The sequence below is a fragment of the Artemia franciscana genome, unplaced genomic scaffold, assembly GCF_032884065.1.
Source record: "Artemia franciscana unplaced genomic scaffold, ASM3288406v1 PGA_scaffold_62, whole genome shotgun sequence".
Taxonomy (NCBI): Eukaryota; Metazoa; Arthropoda; class Branchiopoda; order Anostraca; family Artemiidae; genus Artemia; species Artemia franciscana.
Window position 1 is genome coordinate 600,499 of NW_027062701.1, and position 26,908 is coordinate 627,406.

At 35.3% G+C, this 26,908-nt stretch overlaps 1 protein-coding gene across 1 annotated transcript in view; it reads right to left on the reverse strand.

Moving 5' to 3' along the window:
• Positions 1 to 428: 428 nt before the first annotated feature.
• The window catches only part of LOC136042083 (prolyl 4-hydroxylase subunit alpha-1-like), a 122,345-nt gene continuing 95,865 nt past the window's right edge, over positions 429 to 26,908 (reverse strand). Inside the window, exons 9-12 of the mRNA XM_065726979.1 lie at positions 21,519 to 21,632; positions 13,708 to 13,773; positions 6,735 to 6,900; positions 429 to 2,870 (exon numbers count right to left, since the gene is read on the reverse strand). Of these exons, the coding sequence (XP_065583051.1) occupies positions 2,794 to 2,870; positions 6,735 to 6,900; positions 13,708 to 13,773; positions 21,519 to 21,632 (423 nt within the window). The 3' untranslated portion in view covers positions 429 to 2,793. The remainder of the gene's footprint in view (positions 2,871 to 6,734; positions 6,901 to 13,707; positions 13,774 to 21,518; positions 21,633 to 26,908) is intronic.

Here is a 26,908-nt window from a genome sequence, read left to right on the forward strand (position 1 = left end):
CGAATGAACTTCGTTCATTTATTTTGACGATTTAACCTCGTAGTATTGACGAAACTATGGTTGGTGCTACCCTAAAAACGCAATAATATTGAAACTACCAAAGAATATCGTTTGAAAATCTTGGTGTTAATATACTAATTTCAGGGGGGAAATAATTTCCTTTTGATGTTTTATTCCCAAATTATTATTCCCAAAGAATAATACCATTGAAAGGATTCCCACGTCTCCGTAACGTTGCCAGCAACATGACTGTAGAAACAAATTTGAACATTTCATTGCATAGGCAAAGGACTTTCGGGTTCATTATGTGTATGTGTGTATAGTATGTAGTGTGTATAGATATTAGATCACCTCAAATTACAACCAAAATAAAATACACCCGACCTTTCCAGTTCCAACTGCTGGCATCTAAAAAACAAAATAAAAGATTTTTATTATATAAAAATTTATTAACTGTGCTGCATAATTCAATTTGAAAAACATAAAAAGAAAGACAGGAAACTATGCTTCTTGGCACGGATAAAAAAAGGTGCAAACCTCATTAAAGTATTATTTAAAACTGACGAAGGCCATCTAACAAAACTCAACTTCAAATCACTTCATTAATGTCAATCATCCCTTATAAACAATAACATTCTGGTACAAAATCATATCAAAAGAGAACAAGCTCATTTTAAACTGAGAAACTCAAATGTGTGCATAAATATATCTCGCCTGCAGGATAAAATATTCTGCTAAAAGTAGTATTTATGTTAGTCTTTTGCGCTCTACTGCCATAGACATAGCTAGGTAGTAGGTAGGATATCCTGGTTACTCCTTATTTAATCCTACTCCGGGGTAATAAGTTTCTAAGATAGGTATTCCTCCTCCTATAGCACAATTCAAAAAACTTACATAGTTATATATCCACTCTATTCTTCAGAATTTTTATTTAGCTATATATTATCATGTCTCTGTACATGTCTCTGTACAAAAATTCATCTAGAGGGAAGAATTAAACATGAGAAAAGAATATGTTCTTAGTTTTAAATGTAAAAATTTAAATTACATATCCTAATCTACATTTCCCAAAATTATCTAGGATTAGAGGGAGGAGGGTCGATATAGCTTGTTCTTGGGCGTATTTTGGACATTGGGTTAAAAACTATGCAAAATAAATATCTACCTAGGGAATAAAGCTTGATTTATCTTTAACATTAAAATCATTAAAAATACCATTATTTTTGCAAGAAAAAATCTTTCAAAGATGAGCAACTGCGCTCCTAATATGTCTTTCATGACTCTTCATTAACTGGACGTATTTGTCTCAATCATAGACCATGGTCAATCGTCCATTGCTGAGACAAAAGTGTTTGAGTATACATAGCCCACAGACTACCTGACATATTTTTCTTCTTAAAATTAGGTTCGGTTTTATTTACGCACTTTGATTCTCAAAAAATTGTTTCTTACCCAAATACCTTAAAAAAGATTTTGTCCACAAAAGTTTCAAACCCCTATTTTTACAACTCTTCAAGATCATAAAAGCGACCGTTTGGCCTTTCGTTTTAGGCAGGGCAATATTGATGAGAATGAAACATTTATCATTCTCGTTATCTTTCTTCTTGATTAAAATCGAAGAACAACACATTTGCCCTCCTATACCCACGGAACAAACAAACAAACGAAATTTAGAAGCCTCTTTGACCGTGATTTTGTGCCTTTTTGATAAGCCTAACTTGTTTCAAAACATTCGACTAGAAGCAAAGACCTCAACTAGAACAATAAACATTTTCCAATATTCATTTCACTATAAAACTAACTCTTAAACGCACATGTAGCAATTATCAACAACGGTTCTTCTATTCCAAAAAATAGCAGGTGCAAATTTTATAGTAAAAAAAAAACAGTCCAAATCAATTAAACTATTCCAAGCTGAATTACCATAACTGAAATACTAAATCACTATTAATCTCTTTCGAAATAGATTGCTATGTGTTCATCTTTCTCTATAATCTCCAAATCAATTAAACTATTCCAAGCTGAATTACCATAACTGAAATACTAAATCACTATTAATCTCTTTCGAAATAGATTGCTATATGTTCATCTTTCTAACAAATTCTATTAATTATTACTTATGCATCGGTTATTGTTAGCACAAGATTTATTAAGCAAACTTCTAACATTTGCGCGTTAAATTAGGGCAAAAATTGCGTATAATGTTTCGTTATCTATATATTTCTACTCATAATTTATTTGTTCAATCAGTTACCATTTTTTCTACGTCTCAAAAGAATTGTTTCAAACAAATGGTAGAAACTTCGCAGGGCTGGTATAAGTCCCGCAATTTTTATACTTTGGAACGTTTGGTTGCAAGTAACTTTACCTTCAAATGATATTCATTTATGTATTACCATGAAGAGAATATTAAATTTGAGAGAGGATTATTCACTGGAGCATTACTTTTAATTCTTACTGACTACACTTACTTTAAAAGTCTATCTCATTTCAGGTGAAAAAGTTTGCAGCCCTAAAAAAGGTCAGGGCTCTTGGGAAATTTCTCAACCACAACGCTGTTATTACAGTTGATATTTTCCGCTAGCTACTGGTGTTGTCAACTCAGTCTTTCAATATTTATGCTTGCTATTTTTTTTGGAATAAAGTAGCCGAATAGAATAAAAAAAAAAACATTTAAAAAAAGGACGAAACGTAGGCCTAATTAAAACACTGAAAGCTATGCTTTCGTCAATTTGGTTCACTTCTTTTAGTTAGAAATTTTCAAGGATTTTTTAAATCTTCCACGCTGAATAACTACCATCGATCATCAAAGCCAAGTTTACAAGGCTTGCGGAATTCCTGACCTAGCTCATGAATCCATTTGTTACTCACTAAAAAAGAAAAAAAAACATCAGTAATGCTTCACAAAGTTTCAAATTCTTGAAATCAGTTCCAAGACTGAGTTCAAATCAATCTTCAACTGATTTCCTTAGCCTAAAAAAGAAAATTAATTTACTAAAACTGACAAGAGAATAATCACTATCGCGATCTTCGTCGAGTTTAATTTTTAAGCCACTTTACAACAAAATTGGCAGGCTGATATCAAAATTATAGATAGTTTTCTTCTGACATCAAATTTTGCCTCAAATTCTTACGTGAATATGAATAATAATAATAAAAAAAACATACAACCTAGCGCTTTGCATTCAGAAAAACAAAAACAACCAAAAGAGAGGGAAATCGAACAATCCATTTAAAAATAAAATTATTAATAATAACACTATATCATAACATAAAAATATAATAAAAATAATAAAAATAAAGGCATAAAATAAAACAAGAGCTAATAGCTCATATGGCACTTGCGACGAGGTCAGAAGAGCCAAGAGCCAAGAGCTCATATGGTATGAGCTCTAGCAAAATTCTAAGAATCAATAGATTGCTTTAAAAGGAACATCAGAAGCTTAATGGCTGTCGGGATTCAAAATAAGAGCTCTGAGTCACGAGGTCCATCTAAACATCAAAATTCATTAAGATCCGATCACCCACTCGCAAGTTAAAAAAAACTCAAATTTTCTAATTTTTCCTCTCCCTTCAGCCCCCCAGATGTTCGAATCGGGGAAAACGCTTTACCAAGTCAATTTGTACAGCTCCCTGGCACGCCTACCAATTTTCATCGTCCTAGCACGTCCAGAAGCACCAAACTCGCGAAAACACTGAACCCTACCACCTAACTCCCCCAAAGAGAGCGGATCCAGTCCGGTTACGTCAGTCACGTATCTACGACATTTATAAGCATTTTCCAAGATTTCTGGTTTCCCACACCAGCTCCCCCAATGTCAACAGATCTTGTCGGGATTTGAAATAAGAGCTCTGAGACATGAGTTCCTTCTAAATATCAAATTTCATTAAGATCTGGTCAACTGTTCTTAAGTTAAAAATACCTCAATTTTACTAATTTTTCGAAATTAACAACCACCAGCTCCCCCAAAGAGAACGGGTCCATACCAATTATGTCAATCTCGTATCTATAACTTGTGCTTGTTCTTCCCATCAAGTTTCATCCCTAAATCTCCACTCTAAGCGTTTTCCAAGATTTCCGGTTTCCAAGATTTCTGTTTCCCCCCTCCAACCCTCTAAGTCCCCGGAACCGATTCGAATTGAAAATGGAGCATCTGAGACATAAAATTCTTCTATATATCAAGTTTCAATGAGATCCGATCACCCATTCGTTAGATACCTCGATTTCAAGTTTTCCAAAAATTCTGGCTTCCCCCTCCAACTCCCTTCAATGTCACCAGATCTGGTTGGTATTTAAAATAAGAGTTTTAAAGCACAAGATTCTTCAAGATATCAAAGTTCATTCAGATCTGATCACCCGTTCATAAGTTACAAATACCTCATTTTTCTAATTTTTCCAAATTACCCCCCCCCCCCAACTCCAACAAAGAGAGTGGATCCGGTCCGGTTATCTCAGTCACCTATCTTGGACTTGTGCTTATTCTTTCCACCAAGTTTCATCCTGATCTCTCCTCTTTAAGCGTTTTCAATGATTTTCACCCCCGCCCCCCCTAATGACACTGGATCCGGTCGGGATAAAAAATAAAAGATCTGAGTTTCGAGGTCCTTCTAAATATGAAATTTCATTAAGATACGATCACTTTTTCGCAAGTTAAAAATACCTCATTTTTTCTAATTTTTTAGAATTAACCCCCTCCCCCAACTCTCCTAAAGAGAGCAGATCCGTTCCGGTTATGTCAATCCCGTATCTAGGACATGTGCTTATTTTCCCACTAAGTTTCATCCCGATACCTCCACTCTAAGCATTCTCCAAGATTTTATCTCCCCCCCCCCCAACTTCCCCTTCATCGGATAAGGTCGAGATTTTATAAGAGCTCTGAGACATGATGTCCTTCCAAACATCAAATTTCATTAAGATCCGATCACTCCTTCGTAAGTTAAACATACCTCATTTTCCTAATTATCCAGAATTAACCCCCCCCCCACTCCCCCAAAGAAAGCAGATCCGTCCCGGTTATGTCAATCACGTATCTAGGACTTGTGCTTATTTTTCCCACCAAGTTCCATCCCGATCCCTTCACTCTAAGTGTTTTCCGCGATTTTAGGTTCCCCCACTCAATTCCCCCCGATGTCACCAGATCCAGTCGGGATATAGAATAAGAGCTCTGAGACACGATATCCTTCTAAACTTCAACTTTCCTTAAGAACCGATTACTCCTTCGTAAGTAAAAAATACCTCATTTTTTCTAATTTTCCAGAATTACCCCCCCCCCCCCAACTCGCCCAAACAGAGCAGATCCATTCTTGTTATGTCAATAACGTATCTAGGCCTTCTGCTTATTTTTCTTACCAAGTTTCATCCCGATCCCTCCACTCTAATCGTTTTCCAAGATGTTAGGTCCCCCCCCCTACAACTCCCCCCAATGTCACCGGATCTGATCGGGATTTAAAATAAGAGCTCTGAGACATGATATCATTCCAAACATCAAATTTCATTAAGATCCCATCACCCGTTCGTAAGTTAAAAATACTTCATTGTGTCTATTTTTTTTTCGAATTAACCGGCCCCCACTCCCATCCCCAGATGGTCAAATCGGGAAAACGACTATTTATAATTTAATCTGGTCCGGTCCCTGATATCCCTGCCAAGTTTCATCGTCCTAGCTTGCCTGGAAGTGGCTGAAGTAGCTAAACCGGGACAAACAGACAGACAGACAGACAGAATTTGCGATCGCTATATGTCACTTGGTTAATATCAAGTGCCATAAAAACCTGTCATAAAGCAATAAAAGTTATTATATCAACGAGTTAAAAAGTATTAATAAAAAAAACATGAGAAAAGTTTTGTTGCACCTGATATACTGTGGTGAGACGGTATGTCTCCCGCTGATATAGTAAAGAGAATTCCGACGTGGAGTTCAAGTTGTAGTATGTATGCAATGTTAGCCACTTTGAATTTCTGATTTTACAATAGCAAAGTGCCGGATTTTTTCATCCCCCCCCCCAAAAAAAAAAATCCAATCTCTTTAAGCCCTAGCCCTCGTATGGTTATCACGACATCACATCTCTAGTTCCAAGGTCAGAACTGGTTCCACGGTTACTAGACACTAGTTACTAGACTCCGACAAATAAAAAAGAATTGTCCACATTTACTGACTTGCTCAATCCATAGTAATGAGAGATGTCGTAAATCATTTGTCCCATTTTTTACCCGTCATTTTAATAATATTGACACGACTAATATTTAATGTTTGATTAATATGTGTTTGATTAATATAATGTTTGTTTAAATTTTTTCTGTGAGTGCTTTTGAAGGTATAAATTATTTTTGTAATGACATGCTAATGCTAGCTCCGGCTATTGTAGTGAATAAATATATTATATTATTATTATTATTCTAAGGTTCTAGTTCCAAGGTTAGAATAGGTCTTTAGGAAAAAGGGAGATTTTCATAGTTTTGCTTAGGACATCATTCTCAAACTAATGCAAAACTATTTTCTATACTATGTAATCGTATGTTGTTCCAGGGACCCTATTTAGGACCAGAAGGAGATCAAGTGCATTCAATGATGCGGACAAATCCTCGGCTGAGGATCTTTTTTTAAAAGAATAAGTGAAATAATTTTGTGACAATATACCCCTTTTACTACATCCTACATACCCTTAATCACATACATTAGCTATACATTCAAAAGTATGATTTTTTATAACAGCTGGGCAAAACTGAACATTACCCCATTTAGATCCTGTCAGTACTGGACATGCAGCATGCCTGGTATTTTCATTTCCCTCTCCGTTAGGATGCAAATTGTACCAGAAAGCTGCTGAGCCTTTTCGAGGCCAGAGTGAAACACCAATATTTGGAAATACAGTTGCACCACCTGCTTCAACATCAGACATCTGTAAATAAATATCTAGTAAAGCTCAGTTTCCTAACAACAAATGTCACAAATGAATTTGGGATATCTCCAGTCTAAAATATCAATATAAAATATCAATTGATAAATATCAATTAAGCAAAATTTAAGTAACAAGATCTCGAGAAAAGTCCTTGATTGTCCTTCACCTTCAATAACTTGACAGATCCAAAACAACTGCTCTAAATCTATGTAAATGTATTCAAAGAATCGTCCAGTATTAATCTGTTTAAAAAAAGCGTATTATTTAGCTAGATTGGGTGGTCATACATTGATTTATCCCTTTTTCGTGCAACACCGTATAAAAACATCATTAAACTAATAGGTATGTTGATAAAACGTTGTTATGTCCGGAACTTTTTTCGCCTTTCAGAAAAACACGTCTCTTTAAACTGTATTACATTGAAAGCGACTGTGAGACCTCGACAAGTGCGATATCTCTATTTTAAGACTTAAAATACATTGTCATGACCGTTTAATAAGTGGGAAAATGACCAAATTGTAAAGTAGGTAGTATATTTTTTTGGGATATATTTTATGCTGAATTAATTATCAAATTTTTATATGTTTCTTCACTTAACTAAGTTAAAAAGGGACAGCATCAGAATTTTATAGGTAGGATATAGCATATTTTTGGTAGCTTGGCTTTTTAGGTCATTTGACAGTTATCATTATGGCCCTGCGAAAAAGAACATTAAAGATATTTTGATTTCATGACGAGGCCACGATGAACTTAAGGTTTTCGTCAACCATCCATGTTTTCGACTGTTTTTATTTAGACTGTACCGCCTTCAAGCTTCAATGAAAGGCGACAATTTTGATATTATTCGATAGCTGAGATTTAGTTTTATGCACTCACCACGTTACGTTTTTGAAATTTGCTTCAGATTCTTTTTTCTTAGAAAATGTTTTTCAAAATCATGGAATTTTACAATAAAGGTGCAGCTACACTTCCAACCGAATAGATAAGATATTTGTATTATATCGTTCAGTAGCGTCAGATCGATCGGCTCACAGTGCTAGATTTTTTATATTGCTTAGAATTTTTCGTAGAAAATAATATAAACTTACTTAAAAACGGAAAAATTGCTACCGCTAGATGGAACATACCTCGTAAAATCTTGTTCCAAGGAAATATAGCCGGACTCTTCGTGTAAGGGTGCTTTTGAACAGCCTCTAGTGGGGGCGTGATGAGTAGTTTTACAGAATCGGGTTTTGTCTTATAGTCTGGCAAAGCAGACATTCTTGTTTAGACTGAATGTGAGTGCTTTATTTGATTTGTCAGATCCGGCTATTTAACTACATAAGTTCATTATGGGAAATAAACAAGGAAGAAATTTTTCTTTTGGCAATATTTTGTTCGAATTTGTTTAACAAATCTAATATAATTTATTTATATACGTTTCACTCCTTCATTTATGTACATTTATATCCAATCTACGAAAAGTAATAAAAATGTAGCATGAAAACGATAAAATCTTCTTTATTTTCATTCTTTCCAAGATTATTTCGAAGTTGAAATAATCAACTTCGTGTATATTTGATTCCGAAGAATCAAATATACATGTCAATTTGCCATTTACGCTTTTTCGAAATATAATAATTGCTACCATTACGCCTGGACTAGATACAGCCTAAGCCCGAAAACGAATTATATAGATAGCCCAAGGCCATATACAGGGGGTAAAAGGTTTGACCCCCTCCCCTGAAATGTTTTCCCGACTCGTAAAAACCTAATAAAAAATATAAACAAGCTTTTGATGCTGTTTTTTAAGTTTTTTGTACCCCCCTCCCTAGAACAAAAATCCTGGATATGCCTTGATATAGTCTTCTGTTTTTTTTTCTTTTTCTAACTTATTCCTTGTCAACATTTGTTTTGTAATGTCAAATAAAACCAACAAAAAAGGAGGTGAAATCAGTAAATTTAGTGTTAAAAACTAAACATAGGTCTGCAACTAAGCTTTAGGAGAGAAGGGTTGTATTTAAATTGTAAGTAACTGTGGTAGTTTTAAAAGAGCATTTCATGGTGAGTGGAATGGCAAATTTATTTTTAGCTTTCAAATTAATCCTGCATCTGAAAAACTTACCAAGGTAAACGTTTAGTGGTTGACCACTTCTGCAGAAAACATATTGATATAACAAAAATCGCACTATTGCATTTCTTATTCTAGGCTCTTTTCAAATATCATTTTTGCTTTTCTGTCAATGCATAAGCAGTCTTATTTTTTTCTTTTATACATCATTTTAAAAACCATATGCATAACATTATCATTTTTATATTTCTTTCTTTTTGTTTTGTTGTGTGCAAACGGTATAAAAAGGCAATATTGTACTTTCTTATGTAAGTCTTTCACTGGGCTTCCACATCTAGGAATTTCACCCAACTTTAGGGGAAAACCACTTCTTTTAGGAACATTTTTTTCGTACCTAGGGATTAAGGGAAATCTATGGTAAGGTATACGTTTTTAGGGATAATCAGTGAAAGCATATTTTTTCAAAGGCTGGAGGCTAATTTTTTCGAATAGATTGCATATCCTCAGCTATTTTCAATAATCTTATGATGCAACACTGATCTATGTGGTGAAAGTCAGTACAGAACTTCAAAAAAAAATGTAAAGTGTGGATGTTTAATCAACCATCATCATCATTCACTAGGTTTCTACTAATTTAGGTGGCCTAGCGCTTAGTTTATTTGTAAGCAATGCCTTTGGTTGGTATAAACTGCCAATATAAGAGAAACTTCATTGTGCTATGCTGCAATTGTATAATAAGTGCATCTAACCTATATATACGCACTTTAGATTTGTCCAATCTACTGGTGACATCTTTTTACCGTGTTCATCTGCAAATCCGTATGGGACTATCCAAAAAGAGCACAGCAGCTTTTGCAAAAAAAAAACTGTTTGTAACACATTCATTGGGAACCTGGGTAGGGTCACTAGTGAATATGTTTCATGATCCGTATTTTTTTTTTTTTTTTTTTGTATATTAAAGTTTCTTTGTCCTAGTACCCCGCTTGTGTTTTGTTGGTTCCTAGTGGATTAAAAATAAATTATTATTATTATTAATAGCCTACTTATGAAAAATAAGACAGGAATTCATAGAATTCAGTTTTATTGAGCAAAGCCAAAATGTTGGAACATTCTTTAATGAAATCGATCTTTTTGAAATAGGTTATCAAACAACGATATATTTAATGCCTTCAGACTCAGTAATTATACAAATAAATTATAATCAAACAGTTTATGCACAGTAAAGCATTGATATGAGAGTCAGAAAATATAAGAAGAGTTTCAGGGGCTGGGTGGTATTGAGGAAGGCTGTAAGTGTTGAACGTTACTGAGAAATATCGATATTTGAATACCAGAGACCGATATATTTGACGATTTTATTATCCATAACTATTAAAAATTAAAGCTTTTTCAAATCGAACCAACTAGGTCAATGCAATCACTCTATAGTAGCATCACTATAGTGCAATCACTATATTTCTTATTATAGTGGCTTCAAATATCAGTTCATGGGTACTCAGACACACTAAATTTTATGGCTTATTTTCAACGGGATTGTCCCCTTTTTAAGTTGTTTTCCTTCTTTTTCTATAATTATGCAAACTTTTTTTATGTGCAAATAACTTAGGATGCTTAACTTCAAACTAAAAAAAAAAACATATTTGGAATCGCCATAAAAAGCTGATTCTTTGATTTAATGGAGTCAATATTTTGGTTGTTATGGTTTCGTTATTGATAAGGATCGCTATTTATTTACCATTTATTAATACGAAGAATAAAAAATGCTTATTATAACCAAACCATATAGCATAAATGTTGGTAAAAAATGGGGAGGAACCATTCAGTCACAAAATCGAACTCATATTGCCCATATTATTGTTCAAAACCTATTGGTAGGCCAACGATGGGCCAACATATTTTTTTCATTTCCTGTTATGCGTCCATGGTTTTTCCCTGTTCTCCTGCTTTACTTTGTTTTCCTCGTAATTAGTTTATATTCCCCGCTTTCCCAGGGAGCTTACCCGCTCCCCTCCCTCTGCAGGTGCCCATTAGTGACTTTAAAACAAGCATTTCAAATTTATACATACAGCTTTAAAAGTACAAAGCACCAGGAATTTCTAATGCCTCATTCAAGGCAGTATCCAGGACTTTGTTCGGGATGGGGGGATTTTTTCGGGCGGGGAGATTTACAAATTTAGAAAAAAAAAACAAGCTAAAAAATTCGTTTCCCTAACCCGTTCCCTGGATAGGGCCTTGGCCTCATTTCTTTCTTTTCTAAACTACATTTCAAAAAATTACCATACCTGTGTCACTGAACACGAGACCAGATAAAAAAAGAAGAAGCAACACGTTGAAATCGGATAATTTTAGGTAAATTTTCACCCGATCCTTCCAGCATTTAGCCAATAAGAACGCATGATACTATAGATTGGATGACTTACACGCCCACTTCTTTTTGTGTACCACGGCAATTAAACAACACGAATTAACAAGAAAACCATCTAGAAAATTGGGTAAAGATTGTCTGATGCCCCACGTCTGCTCAATAAATTTCTTAAAAATAGAAATTCCAAAAGAAATTTTTCACTCTTCAAACATATTTGATTTATGTAGCCCATTTGTTAAAACCATTGCACTTGTTGGGAAATTGAATATGTTTCATATCATTAGATTTTATCCATTAGTGTAGTTTTCCATTGTAGCTAAAAGAGAGTTATCCATAAGCCCTTTCATAAGGTAGGTATTAGTCTTGCTAAAGGATTCTCCCCACAAGTTCATATATGTAACACAGGAAATGGACTTTGATTACAGCAGTTTACTAAGCACTAATTCTTATGAAATTTAATGTTAAGTTTACAAATTGGGATCCGCAAAATAACATAGACTTAGTAAAGAGTGCCATATTTACCATGTTTTTATTTACCTTATCGTATAGGTCAGGTGATTGTTAAAAATTGGGAGAGCGTTCATTCCACTTTAAACTAGGACATCAAGGCCACCGTCAAGAACAAAACTGGTGGGAGGGGGGGAGCAATAGGCCACCCCTTTAGGCCTTTTGTGTTCCCTAACACCCCTAAATCCCTAAACGTGATCAGATCAAAATTTCAAGGTGGCCATTTTAATTAGAACAGCTGAAAGGCTTCAAAACTATAAAAATAAACCATTTAGAACAATGACTTCATAGACATATTTCAGCGTAAAGACATAAAAGTTCATAGACATATTTCAGTGTACATTACATATTTTGTTGAATTTAGAATCATGCAAAGGTTCTTAATCGTATAATCAAAGGGTCGGAAGCGAAGCCATTGGACCCAACCCCATTAAACCTAACAGCCCAAAGTCCTTTGGCCTAGAGGAGCCTAATTAAAAAAAAAAATCAAAGGCAGAGCGTCTCACGCTCCCCCCTAAAAAAAAAGTAATAATTTTTGTTTTCCTTATCGGCTCAAGATTTATATCCTTAAATCCTCAAGAAAAAGGACTTCAATGCAGAAGGAAAAAAGCAAAAAAAAAAAAAAAAAAACCCTGGTTTCTCAAAAAACGAGCCACGAAAGAACCAATAAGTTTTCCCCTTGTCACTTTCCATGGAATGATGTAAATAAAAGCTTAGAAGGGGGCTGATTTAGGACAACAACTTTGTTTTTTCAGAACAGTCAATGGGTCGAATTATATGAAGGGTTCTGACTGGTTACAAGTCTTTGCCTAATACTGCAGTTCAGGCATCCAATCAAAATACATTAAGCACATATTTCCTAAAAACAAGTCTAAAAACAATACCTATCAGGTCCAAATTTCCCAATTAGAGTTTGATTTTCATCAGAGCTGGTATTTAAAGAAATGTAATATTTTTGGCAACAAATCTGAATCTAATATTGCAAATCATAAGTCCATAATCAAGATACATCAAGTCAACACATGAGAACAGCTTTTACCGTTCCCGTAATTCTGTATATCTTCAATGATCCCCTCTCCATCAAATTTGTAAATTTACACATGTACCTCTCTAAATTCATGATCCATTCTGGGAATAGTCCTAAGCGATTAAATTCTAACCACAAGAAATGATTAAAATAGCATATGACTACGTTAAGCCAGCACATAGAAGGAATAGATTTCCCATATGGAGTTGGATTTCTACCGAAATTTGTTAGAGCATTCAAGTAAAAACAAAACTCATCACAAGATACATGATAATTAAACGACTTCCAAAGTGTTTTGGCAATGAGAGTTTTGGAAGAAGAACATTTCTCTTGAAAACAGTACTTTTTTACTTTTGACGGTAGTTTTATACTGACAAAATAGAACATTTATTTCAAGCTGAGTGGCAATCCTGCCACTCTGGCAGGATATCGAGTATCGAGTAGGACTTCTTTTTATATACCGTAACCTTAAAAGGTTGCCCGTAATGAGCTTCAAGTCAAAAGTAAGAACCCATGTTAATCACCTTAAGAGTAGTTTATCTTTCTCATTGGACCGTAAAACGATAGTTGATGAAAGGACTACATGCCAAGTCTTGAAAAAGATCTGAAACTCACAATTTGTATGATATCTAACGGGAAACCCACAAAATGGCTTAGTTGCTGATCAATTCAGCTTTTGAAAAATTAAGTCCTTTGTACGTTTTCTGTTATCTTTAGATCGCTAAAAAAGGCCATTGTGACGTGTCTTTTACTTTTACAGACACCTCAGAGCTACTTCTGACAGCAACACTGAACTGTAAAGCATCTTTCTAAAGTGTGTGTTCATTCAAAATCTAGTAAGTTTGAAATAACACTTACGTAGAAAAGCCAGGTTGCAATACGGTTTCCTGTTCCAAGGCTCTTGAATGCTTTTATTTCGTCCTTCTGAAATAAAAATTATTTTAAAATACATCACTAAATTAATAATGACAAACATGGCACATAACGAATTTCATAGATAGATAGATGGATTTATTCACACGAAAAGCCCAATTGGGCCATGGTGACATACACAAAACAAGTGGAAAAAATAGAGCAACAAACATAGACTGAAAAGACATTAAACTAACTATTTAAGAAAACATCACGATACCTCATACCTACCCGGACGAACTTTCCAATATTATTTATAGTTAAGTAACACCTACTTCTCAAAATTTCCGAAATCCAATCTCTCCCCCCAACCTCCTTACCAAATATTTCCAAGCGCAAATCCCTCAGCTCCCTACAATCCCCTAAAAAATGTTGCAAAGACTCATCCATCTCTCCACACATAGGGCAACTGTAAGGACCATCCCTCAATCTATTTCTCCCTAAATATTTCCTACGTTCTCCAAGAGGCATAAAATTTCCCCTTACATACATTACCCATTTCAAATAATCCGGAGCCAATCCTATTTTTAGATAAATTTCTTCGCCCCAGTTCTCCTTGACCTTCGCATATATCCCAAGGGACGGCGAGGTGGCCTTCTCAGCTTGCCAAACCTGAACTTCCTGAGATTCTAGCCATATTAATCAGCCATTTTAAAGCAGTTCCGTTTGAATCTTTGAAGCCAGCGGGAGGCGACCGGATCTTTTCTTCTCCTTAAATGACGTTCAAGTACGAGCATGCATACTAGACCTATTTTCATTAACAAACGCGGCAAAAGAGAGGAGGAGTCTGTTTATCATTTACACAATCCTGATAATTCAATATTCCTATTGTGCTTTTATGCAAAAAAATTACCCGAACAGATCATTAACGTCTGTCTGCAATATTAATTGAAGATTAAAATTTCTATTGTTGATTAACCATTATTACCCATCTTATCCAAGAAGCCATAAAATCCCTTCTACATTTGTTTTTCTTTTTTTTCACTCTAGTTCTATGCTTACTAAGGAAAAATAAAAGGTTTAAAACTTAAACCAAACAGACATTATTTTATGTGTAAAGGATTCCCTCCCCTCCTAAGCCTAACAGTCTTTACGCTAACGTTTAGCATATACTTCAGTGAAAATATTAATACTCTAATATATATTAAAGTTAAAACTTTAGCGCAGAGGGAGGGGTGAAAGAAATCCAAAATACATAATACAATTTTTATTCCTATCAAGTTCTAACTTTGCTCCTTACTTTCATCTGAGAAAAAAAAATAATTCATGTCTGCTTTTATACCATAATTAATCAATGACATAATAAATGTAACAATTAACAACTTTTAATATCGAAATAAATCAAGATTAGCCTAAATACGAGTAGGCCCTAGCTCTTAATAATAAAGCAACTTCTGAATAACAATGCTTCGAAAATGAAAATTTAACCTCAAAAATGCATTCCTTCAATTAATTCTATACAGAAGGGAGGGAAGGGATTACACAAATATTGCTTTTAGAGGATGTCCTTCCCCAATTCCGCCTTTGTAAAGATAATCATAAGAATGTAATATTTTTTCCTTACAACAAAAACAAACCTGTAATAAGAGAGGAGATATCACTCCCTTGGCATCCATACTAGAGTTTTAGTCTAAATATTCTTTTTCAAATGAAAGGGAGTAAGGGTTATACTTCCCTTTATATTGACTGAAGGACCTGTCCTGAAATTTTTCAAAATTCGATATGTAGTGACGTAAGTAGATAAAGGTCGTGTCTTTCCATTGAATCGATAAAAAAAAGAATATAGAAGTGTCGAAAAACTTGTAAAGAAAAATGTAAAAACAAAAGAAAAATTTTATAAAAAAAATTTCACGTGTTTGGCTATCCTAAAAAAAAAATTTTCGAAGGTATTACGATGAAAATATTACTGGATGTTCATGTCCATAGGCTGTCTAGAATATGTGTAGTTTCATTCATCCAGAAAATTACCTTTCAGTCACAGGTGAATCTAATTATGTTAAGGCTATTTTGGCTAAAAAGAAAATAAGACTGATCTAGAAATCATCATCAAACCTTCTGCAGACCACAGTCGTTCTTACACTCAGTACTTTCAGCAACAAAATGGTTTAGGTTTTGGTCTAACAGCAACTTAAGACTTTGCTTGTGATTATGCAATCCCGAATAAACAATTGCTCCTTCAGCAAAAACACAAGGTTTAGAAACCTGTTGTCTCTTCTATTATCGTTCGATGATCTAGGTAGTTCATGAAGGTCTGCTTTCTTCTTGAAATTTTCCTTTTCGTCAAATCTTGACCTCATAGTTTGGATTATCCACCCATATTTGCTTGCTTCTGAATAGTCTCTTAAAAATCTTAGTCAGTGAATATTTCCATTTGATATTGTTAGTCGTTGTAAGGATTTGCAGCAGAATTGATTCTACCTTTTCCTATCAATTCTGACATGTGAATAATTCTCCAAAGCTCCAATCTTCCTTGCACATATTCTGGACTTAGTAGTGCGCTTACTGGTGTTTACAGTATACTGAGTGGCGGTAAAAAACCGGATCTATTCAGAAACACCACCTTTAGCGATGAACTATTTTCTTTCTGTAACGACAATAATCTGCCAACTGCTGATAGCTTGTTTCATCCTAGTGATAGCTTGACGTCCTTAAGAACACCCACTGGGTCTTGGCTTGACCACTATTTTTCCTCTGAATCCCTGCTCATAAATTTCAATCAAGTTTGAGTCTTGTATGATATTATTTGTTCTAACCACTTTCCTCTCTCGTATATTCTCAAGATCGAATGTTTGACTCTCACTGTAACTGAGTCTACTAACGATACTGCTCCTTAATTGTTCTAGAAAGATGCGTCTTCGGAACAGCTGCCTGAGTAAAATGCTGCCGTGTCTGAATTATTCGAGAGTATGGTGTTTCCTCAGTGACCGAGGGAAATTTGTCCCCTAATTCAACATATTTATTGCAGGGAGACTATTTATGACGAATTTTTAATTCGCATGAAGGTTCAGCTTGTTCAACAGTTGAAATAATCCTGAGCAAACACATTGTATTGAGCTAGATGTTCTATTGTAAAAGCTAGATTGAGCTATTACAAATTTGTTTGAATTCATTCGAATTCAGCTAAAGGATTTGATTTTTGATCTTCAAAAAACTTTAATATTTCTTTTCCAAAGCTGAAAATTATGGGACCCTTCCTGAATTTTTGATGTTGTTACACTGATCCCCACACATGAAAACTGCATGCGTGAATCTAGTAAAGCGAATAATAACCTTGGCATAGACTATGTCCCAGATACTACAACATCTACTTGTATTTTAGCGAATATCTTTTCTAAAATCTAATAGTAATCAGTTGGTAAATCAATGTCAATTGACATTCAATAGACAAACTTAGAGTGATAAACAAGAGCCAAGAGTTCATATGGCACTTGTGACAAGGTCGAAACCTAAAATTAGACTCGGTACTAGAGTTATCGATTTCATCATCCTAGCACGTCAAGAAGCACCGAACTCGCCAAAGCACTAGAAATCCCTTTAACTCCCCCAAAGCGATCGGATCCGGTCCGCTTATATCAGTCACGTATCTATAACTTGTACTTATTCTCGAGCTCGCCAAAGCACTAGAAATCTCCCAACTTCCCCATAGAGAGCGAATCCGGTCCGATTATGTCAATCACGTATCTAGAACATGTGCTTATTCTTCCCATCACGTTTCATCCCGATCTCTGCACTCTAAGAGTTTTCCAAGATTTCCGTTTCCCCCCTATATCCCTAGATCAGATGCGAATTAAAAATGGAGCATCTGAAACATAAGATCTTTCTATATATCAAGTTTCATTAAGATTTGATCACCCATTCCTAAGATAAATATTCCTCCATTTTCACTATCTCCCCTCCCTCCAGCCCCCCCCCATACAGATAGTTGAATCGGGGAAACAACTGTTATCAAGTCAATTTGTGCAGGTCCCTCACACGCCTACCACTTTTCGCCGTCCTAGTACGTCAAGAAGCACCGAACTCGCCAAAGAACTGGAAATCCTCCCCAACTCCCCCAAAGAGAGCAAATTCGGTCCGGTTATGTCAATCACGTATCTAGGACTTGCGCTTGTTCTTCCGAGCAAGTTTCATCCCGATTTCTCCACTCTAAGCGTTTTCCAAGATTTCTGGTTTCCCCCTCCAACTTCCCCCAATATCACCGGATCTGATCGGGATTTAAGATAAGAGCTCTAAAACACGAGGTCCTTCTAAATATCAAATTTCATTAAAATCCGTTCGTAAGTTAAAAATATATAATTTCTTCTAATTTTTCCGAATTCACCGAATGACCCCCCACCCCCAACTCCCCCAAAGAGAACAGTTCCATTCCGGTTATGTCAATTACGTATCTAGGACTTTTGTTTATTCTTTCCACCAAGTTTCATCCCGATCTCTCCACTCTAAGAGTTTTCCAAGATTTCTGGTTTCCCAGTCCAACTTCCCCCAATGTCATCGGATCCGGTCGGGATTTGAAATAAGAGCTCTTACACCCGAGATTCTTCTAAATATTAAATTTCATTAAGATCCGATAGCCCATTCACAAGTTAAAAATACCATTTTTTTCTAATTTTCCAAATTACCCCTCCTCCCTCCAACTTCCACAAAGAGAGCGATTCGGTCCGTTTATGTCAATCACGTACCGAGTTTCATCCCGATCTCTCCACTCTAAGCGTTTACCAGGATTTCCGGTTTCGCTCTCCGACCACCACCCAAATAACACCAAATCCAGTTGGGATTTAAAATAAGAGCTCTAAGACACGAAGTCCTTCTAAATAACAAATTTCATTAATATCAGATCACCCGTTCGTAAGTTAAAAATACCTCAATTTTTCAAGTTTCTCCGAATTAACCCATCAACTCCCCCAAAGAGAGCGGTTCTGGGCCGGTTATGCCAATCACTTATTTAGGACTTGTGCTTATTCTTCTCACAAAGTTTCATCCCGATCTCTTCACTCTAAGCATTTTCCAAGATTTCCCGTTTCCCCCTCCAACTCCCCCCAATATCCCCGGATACGGTCAGGATTTAAAACAAGAGCTCTGAAAACAAGGTCCTTTTAAATATGAAATTTCATTAAGATCTGATCACCCATTCGTAAATTAAAAATACCTCATTTTTTCTTATTTTTCCGCATTAACCGAATTACCTCCCACCCCCAATCCTCCCAAAGAGAACGGATCCAGTCCAGTTATGTCAATCACGTATCTAGGACTTGTGTTTATTCTTTCCACCAAGTTTCATCCCAATCTCTCCACTCAAAGCGATCACCGATTCATAAGTTAAAAATACCCCATTTTTTCTATTTTTTTCGAATTACCCCTCCCCCTCCACTTCCAACTCCCCCAAAGAGAGCAGAACCGGTCCGGTTATATCAATCGCGTGTCTAGGACTTGTGCTTATTCTTCCCACCAAGTTTCATCCCGATCTCTCCACTCTAAGTATTTTCCAGGATTTCCGGTTTCACCCTCAGACCCCCCCCCAACCTCACCAGAAACAGTCGGGATTTAAAATAAAAACTCTGAGACACGAGGTCCTTCTAAATAACAGATCTCATTAAGATCCGATCACCCGTTCGTAAGTTAAAAATACCTCAATTTTTCAAATTTTTCCGAATTAAACCCCCAGCTCCCCCAAAGAGAGCGGATCCGGTCTGGTTAAGTCAATCAAATATCTAGGACTTGTGCTTATTCTTCCCATCAAGTTTCATCCCGATCTATGTATATGCGTGTATGTATGTATATGTATATATATTTCCTTATTATTTCATTGGAGTCTATTTTATCTACTGAACTACATAATTAATTTAGTTTATTCAATCTATTTGTCTATTTAGTTTTGTTTCTATAGTTTTTATTTTATTTATATTTTCTTTTCTTCTCCCTTTTGCTCTTCTCACTGTGAGTAAGTGATTATCAAATTTTTTTGTTCTTCTCTGAGTAAGTGACTCGTTTATTTTCCCCCTTTTTTACAGGCCAAAGAGCCTTTGGGGGAATAGTAAAAAATGTAATATTGTATGTGGGTTTCGTGATGAATAAATCTTATCTTATCTATCTTATCTAAGCGTTTTCCAAGATTTCCAGTTTCCCCCTCCAACTCCCCCCAATATCACCGGATACGGTCGGGATTTAAAATAAAAGCTCTAAGATACGAGGTCCTTCTAAATAACAAATTTCATTAAGATCCGATCACCAAGTTAAAAATACCTAATTTTTTCTGATTTTTCCTTTCCTTCCAGCACCCCAGATGGTCGAATCGGGAAAAAGATTGTTATCAAGTCAATTTGTGCAGGTCCCTGACACACCTACCAATTTCCATTGCCCTAGCACGTCCAGAAGCACCAAACTCGCCAAAGCACTGGAAATGCCCCCCCCCCCACCTCCCCCAAAGACAGCAGATCCGGTCCGGTTATGTCAATCACGTATCTATGACTTGTGCTTATTCTTCTCATCAAGTATCATCCCGATATCTGCGATCTAAGCGTTGTCCAAGATTTTCGGTTTTCCCCTCCAACTATCCCCAATTTAAAATAAGAGCTCTGAGACACGAGGTCCTTCTAAATATCAAATTTAATTAAGATCCGATCCCCCGTTCGTAAGTTAAAAATAACTCATTTTTCTAATTTTTCCGAACTAACCTCCCCCCCACAAGTCCCCCAAAAAGAGCCAATCCGGTCAGGCTATGTCAATCAAGTTTCTAGTACTTGGACTTATTCTTCCCACCAAGTATCATCCCGATCTCTCCACTCTAAGCATTTCCCAAGATTTCCGGTTTCCCCCTCCAACTCCCCCCAATGTCACCAGATCCGGTCGGTATTTAAAATAAGAGCTTTGAGTTACGAGCTCCTTCTAAATATAAAATTTCATTAAGATCCGATCACCCCTTAATAAGTTAAAAATGCCTCATTTTTTCTAATTCTTTCGAAATAACCGTATTATGTCCCTCCCCCCAACTCCCCCAAAGAGAGCGGATCCGGTCGGGTTATGTAAATCACGTATCTAGGACTTGTACTTATTTCCCCCCCCCCCCCCAAGTTTCATCTCGATCTCTCCACTCCAAGCGTTTTCCAAGATTTCCAGTTTTCCCCCTCCAACTTCCCCCAATGTCACCAGATCCGGCAGGGATTTAAAATAAGAGCTCTGAGTTACGAGATACTTCTAAATATCAAATTTCATTAAGAACCGATCACCCGTTCGCAAGTTAAAAAACCTCGTTTTTCTATTTATTCCGAATGACAAAAGTGTATATACCATTTTCAGAATTTTAGAGTGGAGCTAAAATCAGGTTTTAAAGCTTTTTATAGTAGCCATCTTCTTGAAAGAATTCGCATAGCACCACTGTCCTGGCTAAAAGTCGTATCTAAGAAGCACTATACTTCAATTACAAGGAACACAAAGTTCAGGATCTTTCACCCTTTTATTGTGTGCACGACTTAAGGCATAATTGACATCAAACGTCACATTTTGTAGATAAGCTACGGAATATATTCTGGGTTTCTATGAGCTAAGTGAGCAGACTCTGAATGCAAGGCACATATAGTTCATGTGCTTGGACTTAGTAAGCACTCATGTGCTTGTAGTTCATGTAGTCTTGGATTAAGTGAGCAAAAACGGACATTTCGAGACTTGATTCCTACTGATAACTTCATAGACAAATCTTAAACGGACATTTCGAAACTTGATTCCTACTGATAACTTCATAGACAACTCTTAATCCATCCACTTACCCTTGCATGATCAAAATGAGGTTCATAATGACCACCTATTCCATAGTTAACAACTTGAAGCTCTTCAGCTGTATCCATGTCCAGTCCTGTAATATCTCCAACACGTCTAGCAACCTAAAATAAAAATATCTGAAAATTTGTTTCAAAACGAATCCCATCCCCAAAGGTCTCATTAAAAAGGAAAAATAATAATAATTTTCTTTTATATCAGAAAGTGTTTTCAAATACTTGTCATTATATAACTAGGGCAATATATGAAACTGTTGAAGTCGTTCATACAAAACACTTTACTAAATATTGGAACTGAGAACCTCTAGATCCTTAACTAAAGCCACAGGTGCGTACATTCAAAAGCTTTTGATGGTAAGGGGTACAGCTGGTGCTCTGAAAAGTCACAATTTAATTTTCAGAACATAATTTTTCAATTGCTTCAACCGATTAAGGGAGGAATGCCCCTAGAAACCCGCTACGTCTAGTTATGACTGGATTATACGTTAATCAGAGTTCCAGTCAAACACAATATTTACATTTTTCATGCTTTTAATCAAAGATCTAAATTTTCAGAAGCTGAGCCTATTTGATTTTAGTCATGTTCTGAATTGGACAGGAGTAAATCAATTCTGTTATGAATTGTGTATATGTGGATATTTTTGTGCTTTTTCTTATTTCTATAGTCATTTTGAATCCTTTTAGCTTTCCAACAACTTTCCTTTCTTGTTTTGTGGAATATTAGTTTTCTTCTCAAAGTCCGCATTGTTTTTAGTTTCTTACGAATCAACATTTTATTCTTCGTTTGCACCAAGGCCGTCTTGCTGATTCTGCAGGCGAAATATTTTGTAGAAGATTTTGTGTGAGACTTCCATTGACCTAAACTCCCGCTTTTTAGTTTCTTTAACACGATTTTTAATTTCCTTGAGTTTTGTCACGTTTTTAAGTTTAATGCATCAAATGCAGTTATCAGCCCTGTTGCATTAGGGACATCTGAGTAACCAATATTTCCTTTTGGGTCGCATAGGCCATGAAAAAAAAATGGATCAGCATTTTCCTTCCAAACTCGAAAATTCCAAAACCAACAGTTTAAGACATAGATCATTCCCGTTATATTTTTTTATTTTAGATGGGAGGTAATGATGGTATAGACACCTCATTGATACGATCACTTAAGGAGAATATAAAGCCTTTAAAATAGGTAGCTGAATAGAAAAACTTAGTACTTTAGCATTGAAGCAACAAGAGATAGCAACTAGTAGCCAGCTGCTGCTGCTAGTAGCAACACCTAGTGGCTTCTGCTACCGGGTATACCAATAGTATAAAGCAAAATTGAAATACCAAACAGCTTTAGAATTTTCTGGGTAACATTAGATGGTGTTGATTGTTTTGATTTTTTTTTTTTTTTTTTTAATAAGGTTTTTCCAATACCCTTTGGACTACTCAGGATACAGTCCCCTAGTACCCATATGACACATCCCAAAAAGTTGTTTACAAAGAAGTACGACGGAGTGATTAATCTATAAATGAATTTAGTCTTCCTGGTATTGACCAGGAGTCCCCTTTTTTTACTTTACGTGGAAGTACATTCCCATGAGTTTCAGTTAAAAGAAGCAACATCAGATAAAGTAGCAGAATTGGAGGGGCAACATCAGATAAAGTAGCAGAATTGGAGGGTCAAGTTCTAAGCTACAGCAAGCAATTGTTGATTTCTTCAATTTAAGAACCTTGCATCCAGTTATGAAATAAAAGAGGATATTTGTATGTTTTGGCGTGCTAATTTCAGATAATCTGACTTTGGCAAGGTAATCAATTCTAAAAAATCAATGCTAAAAAAAAAATATACATGCTAGGCATGTTTTCTCTGTGGAGTAATGATAGTGATATTTTGTGAAAGAATGCTTGAAATAAGATTTTGAAACTTATTACTCAATCGAATGTATTACTGAATGAATCTGCTTTATTTATTTATTACTATTACGCCTTTATTTCTTACTATTTAATTATATTATTTCGCAAAGCATTACCTTATGAATTGTCATCCCATAATGTTGAATTAGAACTTAGGATTAACTCTTAGAAACGCTTCCCGATGTCTATGTATTGCACTGGGAAGTTTTATTCCTTTCCATATCCAATGTTTCCTAGCGTTATTCTTTTGACTTCCATTCTTTTAATAACTCATTGAAAATTACAATATGATGTCGGTTTTTAATATTATATTCAATATATTATTTTGTTATTTTCTATAAATATTTGTGATTTCTTGAATAGACAGTTCTATTGATTTTGATTTTCTATAAACTCAACACATAATTTTATCTCCGTATCTTAAGTCTCTTCATACATCTGAAGGGGTTAATCATTTTCACGATTCTACTCTAAATTTCAGAGATATGTTTATGTGTAATTGTGTCCTACTGCTGACTTTGTTGAGCTTCTTCTTCCTCCTTTAAAATAGTTGATAGTTGGGATGTACCTCATTTTAGAGTACCTAGAAAGCTTTTAATGCCTGTCATTGAAATATTAATATTAATCTTTTTTCAATTAACTGGTTTTACTGAGATCTGGATCAGTTTTGGTGACAATTTTACCGTCTAGCCATTTTCCCATGGCTAGACGCACTTGTGGCATTAGTGTATTGATTAACACTTCTATAAATACCATGATGCGTTCACATAAAGAAACTAACTTTGTCTTGAATTTTTAATGAATGAGCTATGTATACTATTATCTTTGTTATTGTTCTCCGTCCATCTTATTGTATCTCTCTGATTTACATTTCCCTCATTTTTACATTGTTTTTGGCAATCTTTAAAATTAGTTTGTTTCTTCCGGCAATTTTGGTAACGTGCGAGCTAGGTCTGAATAGTTATTGAGTATGTACTGATCTAATGGCCTAATTTTACAATCTATTTGTTATCCTGATTACACCTAACAGCAGTACTCAATCCTTACTGATATTATTTTTGCTTCCCAAAGTTCAGAAACATTTTCAAAGATTGGTGCATTTTTTTCTGGTTTGTCTGACCATTTTCATTTTCTTTTCAACAGAACTGCGTATGCATTCCAGCATCCTGTTGATCTTCCGATATAATTTGGTTTAACTTTATATTAAATTACATTTAAAGTATATTTAAATTTATATTTAACTTTAATTGTTTATATTTAAAGAACAGTTCCTTTGCTTCTAACCTTAACCAACTAAATTTATACTGGGCATTTCTGTTGACGAGCCAACTAAATTATTCTATTCTTGTTTAAATATTTTAATTAGAAGTACTCACTCCAAAATACCAGCAGAAGTTATTTACCGAGAAATTCATAGATAATACGAACCCTTGCGAAGTGTACCACACGTTAGACAAAGTTGTTTAAACTGACAGGAAAAATAAAGAAATGCAAATAATCGTCCTGAGAATAGCTAACACAAAAATATTCTCTCAACTAATACAATTAGAACTACTAACGACCCATCGTAACAAAAACTACCTGAGGCCAACACATCAGAGAGTTTTGTCAGTTTCCTGGCTATAGTAATCTCGGGCCACCATTCCTCGAGGGATAAGAGTTCGCAACAGGCAGGTCTTTGCGACATACGCTAATATATTAAAAACAATTTAAATAGATCTTGAAATTTCGTTAATAATATATTTCTTTTACGGGTAATAAAATTACCTCAAAAAGTTTTAAGTACCCCAATGGAAAGTGAAATAGAAATTGTCGATGTTGTTGAGGTATTTAACAGCTTATTTACTTTATTATCTAATCGCAGCTGATGCTAGAATTTACCCAATTCCAGAATGTTGAATTAACTCTATCGCTTGCACCTTAAAACGCAAAGGTACTGCAGCATACTGCAAGCAAAATCCCTATTCCCAGGTCTCTTGATCCAACATGATCTTTCAAATAAATTACGCAAATTTCTTTATTGTCTATCCTTTTTGGCACATTATTTATCAAGTTTCCATCTGGAGGTTTAGAAAAATTATCTATTACCGTTTATATTGGCAAAGTTGGATACCCGGTGGATTGGCAACGGTATTTTCGGGAAAAAAAATGGAGCCTCCTTTCGAATATCAACGGAAAAGCAAGCTGGGTAATAAAACTGTCAACCATAAACTATCATGAATATTGACAGGAAAGGCAAAGTATTCAAAAATTAACATTGCTTCCTTCGCTTTACTCAACTCTTAATTAACTGAAAAGTTAACTTAACTGACCTTCTCGTGCTACACCTGATATTGTATTGTATTATAGTAGTGGTTTAGAAAACAGCTACTGGTTTTGTGGTTTCTTTAGATTGTTTAGTAACTTTAAATACACGTGTCACACATGCGCTCTTTGTATCTTTCTTTGCCAGTGTTTCATGCTACATAGAGTTAATGCATTTATGTCAAATGACGTTCCGAAATCGCATTATTACGGCTTTGATTTCCTTACGAGTCTTATTGGTGTCAATGGGGAGCAACTGTAATGCGGGTACAGTCTGAAAAAAATCAGCTGATTTCCCGTTTCCAGCTGGAGGCTAAAAAACAATTTCTGTGAAAATAAGAAAATAGTAATGTTTTTTGTTTGTTTGTGGCTTAAGGCTACTTTCTTTAGCATAATCAGGCCCATAATGGATGGACGTGCCTTTCTGAACAATCAAAGCATATACTAAATTTGTCTTAATGTTTTATACATCTGCGTGTTTATTTAATGTGAGATTAAGTTTTTTGCAATTAAATGACTGTCAATGTGCAATTCAAAACAAACACAGTTCGTGAATTCGCTTAAACAGCAGTAAGTAAACTAATTATGCCCAGGCGACAGTGAATATTAGGCGTCAATACTTAAAATAGGGATAAAAATTTATTACAAGTCAAATAAAAGTGTTTTACTAACACATTTTTAACGAAGTTTTTATTGATCTTCTAAAGTCGGAATCTACCTGTATTATAATCAACAAAGTAGCATTGACTTAGAAAAAGGCAACGTTTATCCGCTTTATTTCCTGTCTGATCCTACAGAACAGATGCCGGTGGAAACATGGTGGGAGAGAACCCGTAACACCTTGCTGAAGTCGGAGTCATACTGGAGTTTCAGTCTGTTTGACTGAAGTATGGTAAAAAATAAATAAACATGTATAAATTAAAAGATACAGAATTTAAAATACATCAAATAATAGAATAGTAAATGCAGCTTATCTGGAGGTGTTTATCTGGTTTACCTGACGTAAGGCGCTAACTCGGCGCCACCCGCTGTGAAAGTATTTTTTAAAATAGAAGTCTCTCTCTCTCTCTCTCTCTCTCTCTCTCTCTCTCTCTCTCTCTCTCTCTCTCTCTCTCTCTCTCTCTCTCTCTCTCTCTCTCTCTCCTTCTCTCTCCTCTCTCATCTCACTCTCTCTCACTTCTCTCTCT